The 17,243-nt window shown below is 36.4% G+C and overlaps 1 protein-coding gene across 10 annotated transcripts in view; it reads left to right on the top strand.

Annotated features, from left to right (window-relative positions):
• CACNA2D1 (calcium voltage-gated channel auxiliary subunit alpha2delta 1) overlaps positions 1–17,243 on the top strand; it is a 400,174-nt gene that overhangs the window by 176,376 nt on the left and 206,555 nt on the right. For all 10 annotated transcript variants that reach the window (XR_011737089.1, XM_071803490.1, XM_071803489.1 and 7 more), the window contains exon 4: positions 12,317–12,376. Coding sequence is in view for 9 of the 10 variants with exons in the window: in XM_071803490.1 (XP_071659591.1) it covers positions 12,317–12,376 (60 nt within the window). In the remaining variant the exon portion in view is untranslated. The remainder of the gene's footprint in view (positions 1–12,316; positions 12,377–17,243) is intronic.

The following is a 17,243-nucleotide window of genomic DNA, read 5'->3' as shown; positions in this document are numbered from 1 at the left end:
AAGATGTACTGTGACATTCTTGCCATGTCTATCTAGTTTTTTATAATTTTGTTTTAACTTTTTCATCTTTCTTTTTTCTAGTCACAATTTGCTTCTGATGATGGCTTTCAGTAAGTAGCACTAGCTGGAATGAAAGAAAACATGCTTTTTGTAGGCGCTAAATTTGTTGTTATGGTTCAAAAAATATGAAGGAACATCAGATGTGGAAGTGACATAAGGAAGACACTTATGCAATTTTGAGATGGGATAATGCTTCCTGATTGTGTTCTTTGAGCTAGAAGGTGGCAATTAGATTTTCATACACAGAAAAGTGTGAGACATCCTAATTAAACACCTTTGGTGGAAGTCAGCACGGATGAACCCAAACCGCTTGTAGTAGTTCTCAAATGTGTCACCTGTGAGGGTAGCGCAAAGTCTCTTAATTATTTTTTTTTAATTTTCTTTTTTTCTTCCTTCTTTTTTTTTTCTTTTTGGAAAAATTTGAAGGAAATTATAATCTGAATGCTGATTCAAATATGTACATTACTAAGACAGTTGATCAAATATATTTTAAGCATAGATGTAGGTCATGTATAGAATAAAAAGGGAGAAAAGAACTGAAAGGAAAATACTATAGGTTTACCCAGAGGATAAATCTTATGGACTTAGGTGTTAGTAGCACCTGGCACTAGTCTTTTGTGTGACTTTGGTCACAAAATCTTTTCACTTTTCTGCTTCACTTGCCTTTTTATGTTAAATACTGTTAACAATATTTGCTTCACACTGCTTGTGAAAGGATATCAAATATTTCTGTAGCCATGACAATATGCAGCATTAGTTTTTAAACTGTAGGGTTTAAAATGATTTTTTTTTTTCCACATATAAATCAATGTTTAAGATCTTATAGTACGGAAATGGGAACCAGCTCCCTTACGTAAGATATTAATTGTATACCTGAGCAAGGTTAGATTTTCTTGATAATCACAAGAAGGCCCAGAAATGCACTGTGCTGCATTGTACTGTCTAGAAGAAAGAGGTGACTCATTGTCTGATATCTGATATTATCATGACAAGAAGTGCTGAAGAGAAATAATGGTCAAACCCTTGCATGGCTATTGATGATCACTGAATCTGGAAGAAGAGTATCTCTGGTTATAGATTTCATGATCTCACACACACAGGGCTTGAGGCAGCAGGAGGGCAATCTCAAGGAAGTCAATAAAAGTCCTCACAAGAACTTTAGTAGGGTCTGGATTTCATCCTAAAGGAACAATTCTTAGGAAATCTGGTGACCTTGAGAGATATTTAAGCATTTGCTGAAATGTTTAATATATTAATATTGATCTTTTAATAGCTATCCCTTTGGGTATACATTTAATACTTATATGCTAAAAGTGTTTTACATTATAAGTTGAGCAACTGTAGCTTAACAACCCTGCAGCTGTATTAGGATAAAACTTGCATTTGAGAGCAGGGAAATGAAGGTGTATCTGAGTATAAACTGATTGCAAACATAGAAGTGCTAGGAGTTTTCCACATGCAAAGGACATGGGAAGATACTACAGAAGCTAAATGGACTGAGAAAAGGTAGAAGACACCATTTTCAGAATTCACCTCTTAGATTTTTGTCTGCTTTTAATTTTTAGGCATTTTTATATTACAATCAGAAAGTTTTCTGTTGGAGGGTAAGAAAGACCATATGTATTCCTTTATAGAAAATAAATTAGTGATGAAGGACACAAATTGTTTTTAAAAACATTGCATGGCTACACTTGAAAGTTAAAACTTGTATCTGTCCAGTAGTAAGAGAAGATTAGGATTGCAAGACCTCTTTCGAAAGACATTTGGAAAAGTTTAGAAGCGGTATGTTGTTTCACCCTACAAAATAAGAAAGACCTAAAGGGGCTTTGGGTGTCCTGTTACCCCAGCGCAAAGCAGGTGTAGGAGCAGTTGAGGCTTCACTGTGTTTCTAGCACGTCTGTCACGACTGACACACTATCTCTGGAAAGATAAAAAACATTTTCATCATTTGCCAGTAAAAGGTCATTTTCCTTTGCGCTCAGTTTTCTCCAGGACTCACAGTTAAACACTTTTTTCTTTTGACTAGAATTACTTCCATTAGGGAAATGTTGCCTGGAAATAGCATGTGGTATTAACGTATCATTTGTTTCTGCTGTTGCCAACAGTAACATGTTTCCTTGGCTCTTACCCCCTGACTGTTGATGAGATCAAGTTGATTATTCAGCAGCTATAGCCTACCACCTGCTCCACTTTTTTCCTTGACATGCAAAGCTGTTAACACACTTATCTTGCCTTGTTAAAGCCACATTTGTCATTCAGCTGTGGTTTTTTTTTTGTTTGTTTTCTTTATATACATATATATTTAAGAATTGCACTCATATTTTTTTTTTATGTTTAACCATTCAAGTTCAGATTGATTTTGTTTTATATATCTGAGAATCTAGGAGAAGGTACAGATTTTTTTTTTTTTTTTTAAGTTCACATTATTATTCTACCATTCAAGCTCTGAATTTTATTATGAATAAAGTTTCATATTTCATAGTCCCATTTCCGGAAACGCTACCAAAGTCTTCAGTGCTAACTCCATTTTATTGCAAATCATTAACTACTTTGGACTTCATTGTGCTGGTTTAGGTTATGAATATATCTTAAGGAAATAAAACTATTTAGTCCTGCTCTACAGAGGAAGATTTGGTAATAAGCTCTGGTCACTTTTGTTATTTCTTGAAATTCTGGATTCTGTTCTTCTTTATATAAATATCTATGCAATTCTAAGAGAGCTCAGTTTTGTTTCTGATGATGTGGCCAAAAGAGGCAGCTGACTATATCTTCAGTGGAGATTTTAAATTGCCAGATTTCTAATCTTTTGGGATTATGACAGCATTACATCTAAATGTCTTCGGTAGCACACAAAGTGTGAGGAAATCCGGAGCTCACTACACTTTAAATGTAGTGTTTCATACCTACTTGTACTCCACTTCTGTGAACTGTGTTAACTAGAAGAATGCTATAATTTTAAATAAAAAAAAAAAAATACTGCAAACAATAATCTGAATATTTGGTACACGTGATATATATCACATTTTGTTATTAAGTCACATATATATTGACATAACTTGATATATTTTTATTGAACTCTTATACAAGATTCTGTTAAATGTGTTGTTCAGTGTGGTTAAACAATGAGGCAAAATGCAGCTCCTGTTACACCCCCTATTTGTTTAAAGATAACTGACTTCATTAGTGGTTTTCTTGCATAAGTGTTGCAAGCCTGTACCAACGTTTGCTTTTCCCTGTCCTTAGCAAGGAGGTATTGACCTGATTAGTTCCTTTTCCTACTTTTTCCTTTAAAATGAGGCAGCTCAATTTGCATTTCGGTTGTGTCTGTTCCTATTTAGATCCTAGGCAGATTTTAATGGAACTGGTAATGTAGATAAATTTTGAGCAGCTAAGGGTGTTCTGTTTGTTTTTACTGGATACTTAATGAGGAGATATTAAAGGAGCTATGAAGCAAGCTGGACTGCATCCAATTTTGGTTTGGGTTGTGGGTGTTTTTTTTCTGAGTTAGAGGAAAATTACATTGTTGACATTTTAGAACTCTTGTTTTGGAGCAGATTAATTTTAATATGTCTAAAATAAAATTATGTAGTGCTGATTTCTCCCTGGGTTGTTAAAACCTAACCATACACTATGGTTGAAAAAGCAGGGTAACAAGGCATGCCTGCTCAATATACGTGTCATCTTCTAATCACGCCTGTGAAGTTACCAGCTCAGCTGTGAAGCTTGAAAGAGTCTCCTAAGGCAGGCGGTGAACCGGAGCTGGTGCTGTTATGCAATTTGTGATTTGTCGGAGCACTTGGCAATTTCAGTCTAATGGTTTCAGCGTGTGTCCTTCACTTTGAGCTTGTTTAAAAATATAACACTAATGTGAGTCGCATTTAAGGCATATGAATTATTAGAGTGAAAATGTAATAAGCTCTAAGGGTTTGAAACCTCTGCAAATGTGCAGGATAAATTATATGCTAAAAGAAGTGATCTTTTGCTGATTCTATACTGCACTCTAGCAAAATTTCACTGCTAGATGTCAAGATGCATTTGACAGACTATTTCTTACTCTTTTCTGATCGTTTTTCTTCATGCCCTTATCTACAGTTCTATCTTACCCTCTTGTCCACTGAAACATTTTTGACAGTATCCAGCTGTCATAATATTGCCCAGCTTCTCAAATTGCCTGATTGAGCATCCTACAAATATACTCAGCCTTGGGGACTGAACCTGCTTCCTCCTCCCTCTCCCCATAAATGCAGAAAGTGTAGCATTTAAGAAGATGCTGGTTCTCTACCTTCTGATGAGAATTTTCTACATTCCTTACTGCTGTTCATTAATAGTTGAACAGAATTATTTTGTACACTCATTCTGCAGCATATTAAGTTTGCACAAAATGTCATACAAATCTTATTTCATCCCTCATGGACTGAACTCAGTGCTCCAATCATGGAAGAGAATTTTGTGCTCCCTCTGTTCTTCCTTGTGGCTGTATTTGAGTTGGCCTATTCTCTGGTACACAGAAATGTGCCCTTCAGCAATGGGTTTGCACCTACACTTCATTTATCCCCTTGACTGCTCATGTTGGCTTTCTTTTCATCTGGTATCAATGTTCTCACCAGTTAGGATTATGAATATTAGAGATCAAGCTGAGATGGCAACCAATAAGTTTCCAGTTACCAACTGGTACTTGACAACATACCCCTTTGGAACATCCATAGCCTGTGTGCTCACCCAGGTGTGTACCCGGCTATATGGCTTTTCCAGAAGTTTGGACAAGTATTTGTTACCACACTTTATTTATTTGCTTATTTACATGCATTTATTTATTTCTTTAGCCATACTTCAGTGGTGATTTTCAGTGATGGTTAGTTTCAGCTTTTCTGAGGTTTCTTTTCAGGACAGAATCAGAGATCTTTTACCTTAACTCTACATTTGACTACTTTTAAATTCTTACTATACCTTAACTAAGTATCTTACTTTGTTATAATATGTTCAAGAACCACTTTCAGCACTCTTTTATGAGTAGAAGTAGTACTAGCACTTAATCACTTTTGTCTTCTTTGTTTGATAGTTTGCTACCATTACCTGAGTTCTTAAATCCACAGAATAAGAGGGAGAGGAGAGGAGAGGAGAGGAGAGGAGAGGAGAGGAGAGGAGAGGAGAGGAGAGGAGAGGAGAGGAGAGGAGAGGAGAGGAGAGGAGAGGAGAGGAGAGGAGAGGAGAGGAGAGGAGAGGAGAGGAGAGGAGAGGAGAGGAGAGGAGAGGAGAGGAGAGGAGAGGAGAGGAGAGGAGAGGAGAGGAGAGGAGAGGAGAGGAGAGGAGAGGAGCTGCTTTTATGTAGTGAAGTGTTACTGTGCCAAATGATCTTTCAGTTTTATACTTTTTGCTTTTTCTTATAGGCTAGTCTTTTCAGAGACAGGTGATTGCACGTGACATTTTAGATGTCAAAAGCCACATGTGTGATATATTTATTTGTGGTCTATTTTAGTTTTTCCTATTAAAACCAAGATGATTATCCATGTTAGAAAGTGCTAACTTCACCTGCATTATTGTAATTGCAGGTCAGGTCAGGTTTCGCTTCCTAGTGATTTCTGACATTATTTAGACCAGTGGTTTTGTTTAAGTTTTCTTTTTTGGATTGGAAATCCACTCCAAGGGTAACATTAGTCTGTGGAGCATCATCTTGATGCTTCCTTCACTCATCTAATTAAACAATAGGAATATTGTCTTGAATCATAATTATTTACATTGCAGTTGCTAATAGATACAGAAATCCTCTAAAGCCCTGTCTTTTAAATACATGGAAGGTGATAATAAATTTTTTCCATCAGAATTTTTTTAGCCAACATGACAGTTTTGTGCTGGATATGAGGTCATCTTATTAGAAAAAAACTGTTTAGGAAAGTCTGAAATTGAATTGCTGTTTATGTGAATAAAACAGAAATAGCTTGAAATGTATTAGACAAGCCCACAAAACATGTAATTTTCTGTTTATTGTTTAATTAAATTTGAGTTTTGTAATCTACAGATGGAATCGGAAAAAAAAATCTAGCAACTTAGGTTGTTGGTAATGGTTAATAGTGGAAGAGAAAGTTGGAAGCATTATTTTGAATTGCGTTCCAAAGTGTAATAACATCACTTTAAAAAAAAAAAAGCTAATTGCTGGTTGTATTAGATTACGTATAAATTTGGACCAGTAATTTGTATGAAGACTGTTTTGGTAAGGCTCACAATGTCAGCAGACCTCTAACAAACCCTTTTTCCCTGTGAATTTGACTCATCTGCTGCCTCAAATGACAAAAGTGAAATTGAATCCAGATAGTAGCTGGGGAATATATCATACAAGGTCTATGTTGAATATAGGAGACCTATTATACTATTTGTCTGTGACCTTATATGCTTTACATACCCTCATTAACAAAGCACAGATCACGTTGCCATCATGTGGCACAGCAGATGCTGGAGTGGGAGGGAGGCTGGGACTCTGCAGTGTAAATACATGAAATAAAACCATGCAGCAGATCAGCACAAAACAAAAACCTACTGTTGATTGCCATAAAAAAAGTCTTAAAAGCCCTCTGTAAGTATTGAAATTCTGGTTACAATTTTACTGAAGATAATGTAATTTACATATGATGTAATGCATATGGTAACAGTTTTTGTTTGAGGTAGGGAAATATGAATTATCGTGGAAATTTATGTGCTACAGTGTTAGCAATCAAAATATTTTTAAAAGAAAAAAAAATTGGCATAGGAAATCTCAAAACTTATGGTTACAGCTTGAATCAGCAAAATTAGGTATGTGTTTGGTTCAATCTGGTTTCATTTTTGTGACCATCTTACCAAAACTCAAGTGCCACAGCTTCACCAAATCTGAATCAGCTTTTGTTCTGATAATTATTATGAATTCCCATTTGTGATAAAGGTCATATGGCAAATATCATCATTAAAGTTACACGTAATAAGTAATCAGTCGCTATTAATCCCTTCCATGCTCCACTTGGAGTGAAGAAATAAAGACAAAGAAAAGGAAATCCCTGTGTATTTATATGGAGGTTATGATCTTGCTGTTATCAGCACTCCCAAGATCACTTTTAGTCTACTGACCTTCCAGTTGCTTGTTGAAATCACACCCCCTTGGGCCAAACTGGGGCATCTTTTATATAATAGCGTAACAGGGTAATTCATGGGTATTTAACTAATTCATCACCAAGAGTTGCTACAAAAAAAAAAACCAACAAAACAAACCAAACCAAAACCAAAACTGTCTATGCAAGTAAAGACGGTAGAATCAAGGCGAAAGAAAATAGTTCTAATTTGGTTTAATATAGAATGTAACAGTTTACTGAGGTGAAAATGCAATTCTGTTACTCTGTGTTAAAGCTACAGTGAAATAACAGTATCAGATTTCCATTGGCACTTCAGACACCTCATCCCAGTCTTACAAACTTTTTCCCTCATATTTCTCGTGTGTAAGTGATGTGCAATTCATAATCATCTGCAAAAGAACATTATTTGTATTTCAGATGCATACATGAAAACCATGTTTGAAACTGCTATTACACATACTGTTTGTGGCTTTTACGCTGTTCACACAAGAAGAGGGACTGTATGTTTAGATCTTATTTTAAAATCAGGATTTGAAGTGCATTGTATATTCCTACATTTTTCTATTTAAGCGTGATATTGCTATATTCTCCCTGAGTATTTATCTTCTTAAAATAGCCTAAAAAAATCATGTATTTGGTATATTATAAAGCTTTGTGAGGCTATTGATGTCTAATAACTCTAAGCTAACACATTTTATGATAGCTTAGTATATCAAGGGGTATTAAGATATTATTTTCAAGATAAAATACTTAAAGGACAGTGAGAAGTACAGAAAAAGACTGATTTCATTGTACTGAGTATAATTGTAATCAGGCCATTAGCTGACAGAGTTCTGTGCTGGTTGGGAGGAGATAAAGATATGACATGTGCACAAAAGTGATGGCTGGAAGATGAATAGACCTTGTATGGCGCTGATCTTTACAGATCAGATAGAGATTCTTCAGGTCTCTTTCTCGCAGTCTGTGGCACATCAAAAGCTGCCTCTCAGAGACAGTAACGTGCACTTGGAATCTGGGGACAAGACCTTCGACAATGGACAAATTTGAGATAGACAGGCAGCTGAGCTTTGGGTTTTGAGTTGTTGGTTTGTTTTTCTTTCATTTTTTTTTTTAATGTGTCATTGTGTAATCTTTTGTAATCCCTTTATAAGTTAAAAGTTCATAGGCTGATGCAATAAATAACACTTGCATCTTATCTATCTGTCCCAATAGCTGTTTTGCCTTAAAGGTAATCATTCTCTTTGAAAGATTTATGGAAATCTAGTGGAAAGTAACTTGACCTCTTTTGAAGCTGAATAAAATATTTATTTGTCAACATTGGCTGTCTTTCAAGGAATAATTGTTCTTTTGTTGACAAACTAAGTATTCTGAAAATAATGCATGGGAGAAAGCAGTTGTCATTCATCACAAAAGGTTAAAATAATAACAATAACAACAGAGGTAGAAAATATTGTTTCATTTAGGAACATTTGCTAAACAAACACTTGTTTAACCTCAGTGTTTTCAAGCACCTTAAATTTGACATCAGCTACTGTGTCAATCACGCTGGCTAAATCTAGCATCAGCCCTTTTGGTCGCTTACTTTGAAACATCATCTCACAGCTGTCAGGCATCCTCCAAAAGTGTAGGAATAGATGCTACAGCATTTTGTTAGCTTTTGCAGACCTCTTTTCCTGGTCACAGTCTCTCAATTTATGTACTACTTCAGAGTAAGTTGAGTTACATTGCCGTAATTTGAGAAACATTGCCGTATTTTGAGAATCCTCATTTTCCAGCAGGCTGTACAAAGTAGGGATTTTTAGGTACCTCGAAGGATGCCAGAATGTTTCTGTTACACGTTAGTTTTGTTTCTTTTCCCCTTTTGAGTGGTGATTGGTCTTTCATCCTCTCTATCTAAAAAGATGAGGTCAAACAGATCTTCATTCAAGGCCTGAAAACAACTCACAGCTTTTGTCTTCACAGCACACATACAGAGGCACAAAGTAAGAAATTATTAAAACCTATCAGGCAGAAATACTGTTTTGGTTTAGAACCATTTCTGATTATTTTCTTACATGTAAAAATGTGAAACCCAAAATTCTAGCATTTGCTAGAGAAACCTGCAGGGAACTGCAGTGGGTCATAGTGCTAAAGGAGGTGTTACCTTATTAAACTCTGATTGTAATAAGCAGGGAAATGGGAGGTGGCAGGTGACTCCAGTGTCCCTCTGCTGCCGTTCTCCAGAGACCGTGCCATCAAAACAGGGAAGGCAAGACCTGACATTTGCATACCTCAAAAGGCAGCAGGCATGATTTCTTTGAGAGAGATGAAAAATTAGTCTCTCCTTGTATCACAATAAAGGGCAGAGGTAACTTCACAATCTAGCTATTTTTCACCCAGGAGTCTTGACTTCTTACTCTGGCTCTTGACAAAGCTCCCTCTGTGGAAGGGTGGGTATCTCCATTATTAGAATCCAAGTTGCTGTAGCAACAAGGTTGTCCTTGCATAGAAATGTAAAACTTCCACGAACACCTTAGCTTCAATATATATATTCATATATATATTTAATTAATACTCTTCCTTTGTCTTCCTGAAAATATAAGATATTGTAGGGAAGAGAATGATACTGGGTTTTTTTGCATGCACAGGCTTCCTATTAGTCAATCCATATATTTGAAACACTCACTTGTTGCAAATTAAGTCCCTACATGACCTGTATCCTTGTGATAGCCTGCACATAAATGTTGATAAGAAGATTTCTGCTGGAGATGAGCTGGGTAGTCAGAGTACTGTAATCAACTGTTTTTTGGGAAGTGATCCTGTGTGTTTTTCGCATAGGTAACTTCCACAGCTGTAGAATTGCAGGATTGTTCTGTTGCACTAATACATGGTCAGAATACAATATTTATCCCCATTTTGAGAGACCAAACAATTTCTTCTCATGATCACTTACAGATTTATTCTAGTCTTGGCTAACAGCCGCTATACTGACTACTGATAATCTTTGTAGCATTTATAAGAATTGTTGATGGAAAAGATGATCTGTTTCAGGGAAAACATGGCTTTTTATTTGCTTTTAGTTTTTATTACTTTATGGTGCAGACTACCTGAGGAATCTACCAACATTTCTTGAAGTTGAGGAATTTCAAGTGTGACTGCAGTTCTTTCCATGCAAAATTCCCAGTAATGTTAATGCTCATTATGTATTTCTCTTCATAATCCATCTATCAGTTTGTGCATTTGGGTTCTGCTATCTTTTGTGGAAAACAATTGCAGTTTGCTGTGTACCTTAAGGTAGTTGAGCAGACCGTGAGGGAAATCTGAGGGCAACAGCAACTGCAGCTATTGATGTGTAGCACGTGTCGTATCTTACTTGGCTATAATCTGGTGAAACACGATGGAATCAGATTGAACCCATCAGAGGATATGCAAATTTAGATGCAGAATGGGCTATACTGAGTGGAGAAATTAGAAGGACCACATTGTTCTAGTATATTACCAGAAAACTGAAAATACTGTAGGTATCTGAGGTCTTTGTCCAGTGAGGTCAAGGGAGAGTTGCGCTCTGCTTTTTCCCAGTGTAATGCAACAAATTATATTACAATTTTGTTTTGTAAATGTGGTACTTGGCTACTATGGAAGGTACATCCAGTTAGCAATGTTTGTAGGATGCCAGTAACTTTCTCATAGCTCATAATCATTTGAATTGACAATGAAACAAATGAGAAGGGACACTAATTTTCTGGCAGCAGAGCACACAGGTTTGTTGTTTTTTTTTTTGTCTATATAGGGTGAGTGCAAATGAAAAAGAAAGGAGAAGGTCTTCAGTTTTGCTTTGTGAGATTTATCATCCTGATAGCTGTTAGAGGGAGGTCCCTCATGGGATCAGATACCACCGCAGTTGTTATCCCAGACTGGGGCTAAGGTGAGATTCTGACAGCAATATCACCAAGATTCCAGTTTCTGTAAACTTTCTGGTCATACTCCTTTTGGTTGTCACTGAGAACTGACAGTTGACTCAACTGAAAATGTGACTTAGACCACCAGTTCATTTTGTGTGGGAACTGGTCTGAATATGAAAAGCATCATCAGACTTCCTGCGCACATGTCATTACACAGCAAAGCGTTCCCATCCCTGGGTATCTGTGAATACAGGCAGACTATTTCTGTTAAAAAGGGACCAGAAATGGCTACTCAGATATTTATAGGGCTATAAAATGATTTAGTTCTCAAAACAAGGCACTCAATGATTAGGACGTGGCTGAGTCCACATGAACTTCATCCATGTCAGGCAGCTGCTTCTTCAGGTTCTTGCTGTCAGGCTGGGCTCTTGCCTGCAGGGCTACGGGCACTGCGGTCTGTGTGCAGCTCAATGGGAGAGCACATCACACTCGGCAACTTCTAACTGCTTCTTATAAATGTGTACGAACAGCTTTTTTGTAAGGGCTTATGATTTTGTATGAGGGACGTCACCAATGCAGTGGATGTGTCTGCACAAGAGATTGATTTCAAAGAGCAAAATCTGATCATTCCTGTGTGCCGTGCTTTGCTTCCCGGGGGGCTAAGTGGGCAAACTGGATTTCTTTCAAATTAATTTAAACGGGAAATATGCCCTCTAGGAGCAAGGCTGTTACTCTCCATCTGCTGAAGCGCAATCAGTCCATGGGACCAGACTACAAGCTAGTCCAAATTACTGAGTTTTTATGGCTCCCTAATAATCACAGGGGATGTCAGGACTTCCTATAATTGAAGCTAAATAATTTAATGGAGAAATAACTGTCCATAGTAGAGTGTTTTAAGATTCGAATAAATACTTGTCATTGGATGATCAAATTAATACATATAAGGCAAGGTGGTGTGTGTAAGGAGAAAGTATTTTCAGAAAGATATTGATGGATTTTGAACTTAACTAGAACTTCTTAAATGACATTGGAATGAGGGTTAAGTTTTCTAATGCATAATTAGTACTTAAATAAAGAAATAATACAGAAAACAGCATTTTTTAAATTAGATTGTTCATCTTTATACAAATATATGTAATTTTCATGTAAGTGCAAAAAAGCATAATTATATAGAAAATCATACAGAGAAAACATGTATTTGAAGAAAAGAAAAAAGACTTTGCTATATGATGGATCCGTAAAGACTAAAATGTGTGTCCTCTCTTTCTTTGTTTCCAGCGCCTTGCTAAAGAAGCAGAGAAGTACCAAGCATCTCATCAATGGAGGGATGAGTTTGGAGTAAGTTTCAGTTTTTCTCCTTTTAACCCTGCTCATTTTTTTCCTCTTTGAAATGTTAACTATATTCATACAAACACATTTTTTATATATCCACCACAGAAGGAGTCATTGCATATGAATGGGCATTTTATTTTATTCAGTAAACAGAGTCTCATTCTGGGTGTCTAGAGAATAAAGTGGACTTTTCACTTCAGAAGCTTCACAGACAAAGGGATGTAGCTCTGAGATGTACACAAGGCATCTGTTTGTTTTGACATATGAGCAATGATTGCAGAGAAGACTGAGCGATGGTTACTGTCAGTTAAAAGTGAGCTACTTCAAGCACAGAAACACAGAATCACAGAAAAGATTTTTACAAGTTGTTTGTAGCTATGTGGTGGAAAAAAAAAACAGGAAAAAGCTTTATGCAGAAGGTTGTGGTTATCTATGTGACTGCTTATATTGAGAGTCATAGATTTCATTTTTAGAATCCTTTTCTGTACTTTAATAATTCTGTCACTTCAGTATTCTAGTAAAACTAGAAGAGACCCTAACCTGGCCCAACACTAAGCTATCTTCTTCAGTAATTTCAGACTTTGCTGAAAAACAACAGTGTACAATATTAATCAAGCAAAATTAATGTTGTTCCGCATGATTATAAGCCTGCTAATTTTAGGCTACAGCTCCCTGCTAAGTGTCAAAGTCATCTATTATGCCTTCATTACCTATCCCTTCAGAAACAAAAGCAGATGGTTCTTTGACGTGATGCTGCCATAAACTGAGACTGTGTTTCCACATCCACTAGAATCACAGGGGCAGAGTTAAATGCACAGTGCTTTTCTATAATATCCTTTGTGATCCAGTGTTGCCCAGTCACTTAGTGGTCGAGTACTGAAAACAAACAAAAAACCCCTAAAATCAGAGCAAATAATTCAGGTAAGACTAACTGGTTTTTAGGAGCACAAAGAGGGTCTGGACACAGCCTGAATGCTTTTCGGCATGTGCTCTCTGGAACAGGCACAGCTTCTAATACACGATCAAATGCGAATGCGTATTCCGTAGGGATGCAATAATGAGAACGCTACAGCGACCTTTTCTACTAATCTGTGTCTGTTCTGAATGGAAAACAAAACCTGCAGGTTTGATGAACTCAGTGTGGAGCACTGTGAATACAGTCAGATGCTCTTTCTCATCATTTTGCTTCTTATTGTGCACACTGGCATCACTTCAACAACACCATCTCAGCTCTTGCTTTTCTTTTTAACTTTTACTTGCAGTAGAAGTCAGTCATACCAGAGAGTCTTCTGGTCTCATCATAATTCATTGCCAAGGAGAGATCTCAAAAGTAATTTTGAAATGTGATTTTATATTAATGTTGTGGCTCAGACAAAGACTACAGTAAGAATAAAATAGAAAAAAAAAAAAAGAATGCAGTTGGATTTATAATAAAGTAACTGCAAACTGAGCTTGTGCTTTACTGTTTTGAATTTGGATGAGAACAGTGTACACTATATAATAACCTTGACATTAGGTTATGAAATTAAATTTCAAATAAATGTATTAAGCTTCTTATAATTTAATTTGCTCCATTTTTGCCAGAAGTAATCTTTCTTCTCTGCTAGTCTACTTCTTAGAAAATGCCTGCTCAAATTAGTTTGCACACAGATCTTTCTGATAAACTTAATTTTCACTGGAAGATTTATTCTTCTAATGACTGTGATGGAAAATACAAGATATACTTGAAAATTTTCTGTGGATGAGGGTTCTGATAGCATTAAGAATGGTCTTCACTGTACTGTATGAGGTTTATTTCTTTTCCAGGGTTTGGTTTTGGGTGATGAAAGCCCTTCCATTAGCATTGCACACAAATCACTGTAGAAAGAAACTCTTTGGGACAGTCTATTTCTGTTTCTAACAAGCCCACAATCAGCAATGTCCTTGACAGCCAGATTGAGTAACGGCCTCTGGAGTTTTAGGGTGAAAATACCACAAACATTCTTTCTGGGGCAGTATAGATGGGCTGATTTCAGTGGAACAAATCCAAAAGAGGAAGGGCAATGGGTGCTGGCCATGATACCAGGGTCTAAACAGAACCACAAGGGATGGGTCAATCAGAAGACTGCCAGAGGGCCTGTTCTAAAACCTTATTCAAAAGATGAATGTTTATTGCACAGTTTGCGCAAAACAAGCATATAAGCATAAAAGATTTTGTTTTGCAGGTTAATCTCACATTATAATAAAAATTCAGTATCCTCAGATGTGGTCTTTTGAAATTCTGTGTTATGAGGAAAAATCTTTGAAGATCCAGATTTGGTCTTACAATCTAATTTTTGTTATTTCAGTTAATAATTTCATGTAAAGACTGTCAGAATTGTCTTAAGGAGAGAATTTGCTTACCTTTTGGAAAGAAACCTGATATTAAACCATCAATAGAAACACATATCCACAACTACTACTAAAACCCCTTTTTTCTTACTACATGTGGTTGAATTAAAGGAGGACCAGGTGATCAGGACCAGTCACCATGAGTTTATGAAAGACAGGTCCTGATTGCCTTCTATGACAAGGTGACCCATTTAGCAGATGAGGAAAAGGCTGTAGATGTTGTATACTGAGACTTCAGTAAGGCCTTTGACAGTTTCCCACAACATTCTCCTGAAGAAGCTGGCAGCTCATGGCCTGGATGGGTGTAGTCTGTGATGGATAAAGAACTGGATGGACAGCCAGACCCAAAAAGTGGTGGTGAATGGAGTCAAATCCAGCTGATGGCTGGCCATGAGTGGAGTTCCCCAGCTCAGTGCTGGGGCTAGTTTTTTTTAATATCTTTATCAATGATCTGGATGAGAGAATTGAGGGCACCCTCAGTAAGTTTGCAGATACCAAGTTGGGCAGCAGTGTTGATCTGCTGGAGGGTAGGATGGCCATACAGAGGGATCTGGAACAGCTGGATTGAGAGGCTGAGGCCAATTGTATGAGGTCAATTTTAAAATCGTGTTTTAATTTTATCTGAAATAGTTGGTTCGTATTCATCAAAACAAAAAATTGCCATGAGCATGGAAATTTCAGATTGATATGAATTTGAACCAGGAAAGCGGTGACCCAGCAACTTCTTGAACAGCAAATATCTTTTGTTAGCCAAAGTATTTTCATATTCCTGTCATGCTGTCACCCTGCATAGCTTTCCAAAAACACAGATTGACACTGGGTGCTATATATACATGGTTTTTAGTTTTTTAACTAAGAAATGAACACTTGCCAGGTGTATGTTGAGTGTCTCAAAAACAAAAATACAAGTTTAAAATTAGTTAAGGGTATGTAGCTTACATTTTTACTGTTAGTTTTTAGGTGACCGAAATAGAGATCATAATGGATTTTGACATTTTACATTGACAATTAAATATAAAAATAATTTTGGCAATTACTAATTGATTAAGAAGTGCAAAATTACTTGAAGTAATATTAATTACTAATAATTAAGAATACTGAATGTCTTCTGTGTAAAAAAGGAAAAAAAAAATCATTAATATTGGATTGCAATGTGTTGTTTTCTGATTAAGCTCAAAGACAATTAAAATATCTGAACTGCAGTTCACATTTAGAACCGTAAAATAATACTTACCTCTTATAAAACTATTAAGTCTTTAGAGAACATTGACGTTTATGAAGGTGAATCCCGAGTACTTAGCTTCAGGAAAATAAAGAAATACCATTCTCTGCTTCCTGCTCCATCAGTGTTGCCCAATTCCCTAGCTCCACATATAGCTGGAGAAATAAAACCTTCTTAAATGTTTTTTAGATTAATGCAGTTACAAATCAGAGGTACAAACCAATATTTCTAAATGAAACAGCCTTGTCAGTCTGAATTTTCTTGTGTGCTGCAGAATGAAAGGGGAGTGGTTTTGACACTTGTGATGGTCCAATTAATTTTCTGGCTTACAGACGCGTGAAAAAATTGTATGTGCATTGAAAGAAGGAGGGAAAAATTCTGTATGGAATAATTGCTGTTATTCCCCAAATGAATCTTCTACAATTACATCTGATACCACATTTGATTGCCTTGCAATGGTTGGTTAACTAAAGCAATTTTGTTTCCAGTTGGGTTGCAATATTAATTGTACTTACACATGTATAAACATAAGGGATATCTCATTCATATTTTAACAAGGCAAGTCTTTATAGATGGCCTATTAGCATCCACTTATTTGTATGAAGACTGAAACTCAGGCTTTAGGAATGAATTATCACATTAAAATGCCACATGAAATATCCTTTCCATGTACCTTATCTTTTAACTCATTCTGTAATTTTATATTCTTCTGTGTAAATGATGATTCATCAGTCCTGGTATTTCTGAGATAGCATTTGCTGTGATGATAATGTGTAGGCTGGTGTTTATGTACTAACTGCACTGAAAAGAAAAAATATTACTTTAGAATTATGATTTTTTTTTCTTGTACAAATATTGGCAGCCTAATACTGTAGTGAAAAGTTGTTCAGCAAAGAAATGGAAGATAAAAAGGATAACTGAGATAAAACAAGTCGCTCATCATAAGAGCTGATCTAAGAGGTGACTTGCAGAGTAGCAGTAGTAGGAATCTCTGTGCTTGACCTCTCTTGAAGGTTTTAGTTTTCAAGACTGTAATTTATTGTGGATGTTACAACAATGCTAAAACACTACATCTTGAAGCCTCAGCTGGAAAACGAACAAAACACTGCTTTTGTTTCAGCTTTAATGCTGCTTCATTCTACAGAGGCAATTCAGTGAACACAATTTGTCTTCTGAAACAGAAAAAAACTCTCTTATTGCTTGCACCTGATAGTCCTCTTGGATGTAAAGAACATCTGTGGAAATGATACTGTTCAGATTAATCTCCAGACCTGGGGTACA

Source organism: Patagioenas fasciata, chromosome 1, assembly GCF_037038585.1.
Source record: "Patagioenas fasciata isolate bPatFas1 chromosome 1, bPatFas1.hap1, whole genome shotgun sequence".
Taxonomy (NCBI): Eukaryota; Metazoa; Chordata; class Aves; order Columbiformes; family Columbidae; genus Patagioenas; species Patagioenas fasciata.
This window is presented reverse-complemented; position numbering and strand designations above follow the sequence as displayed.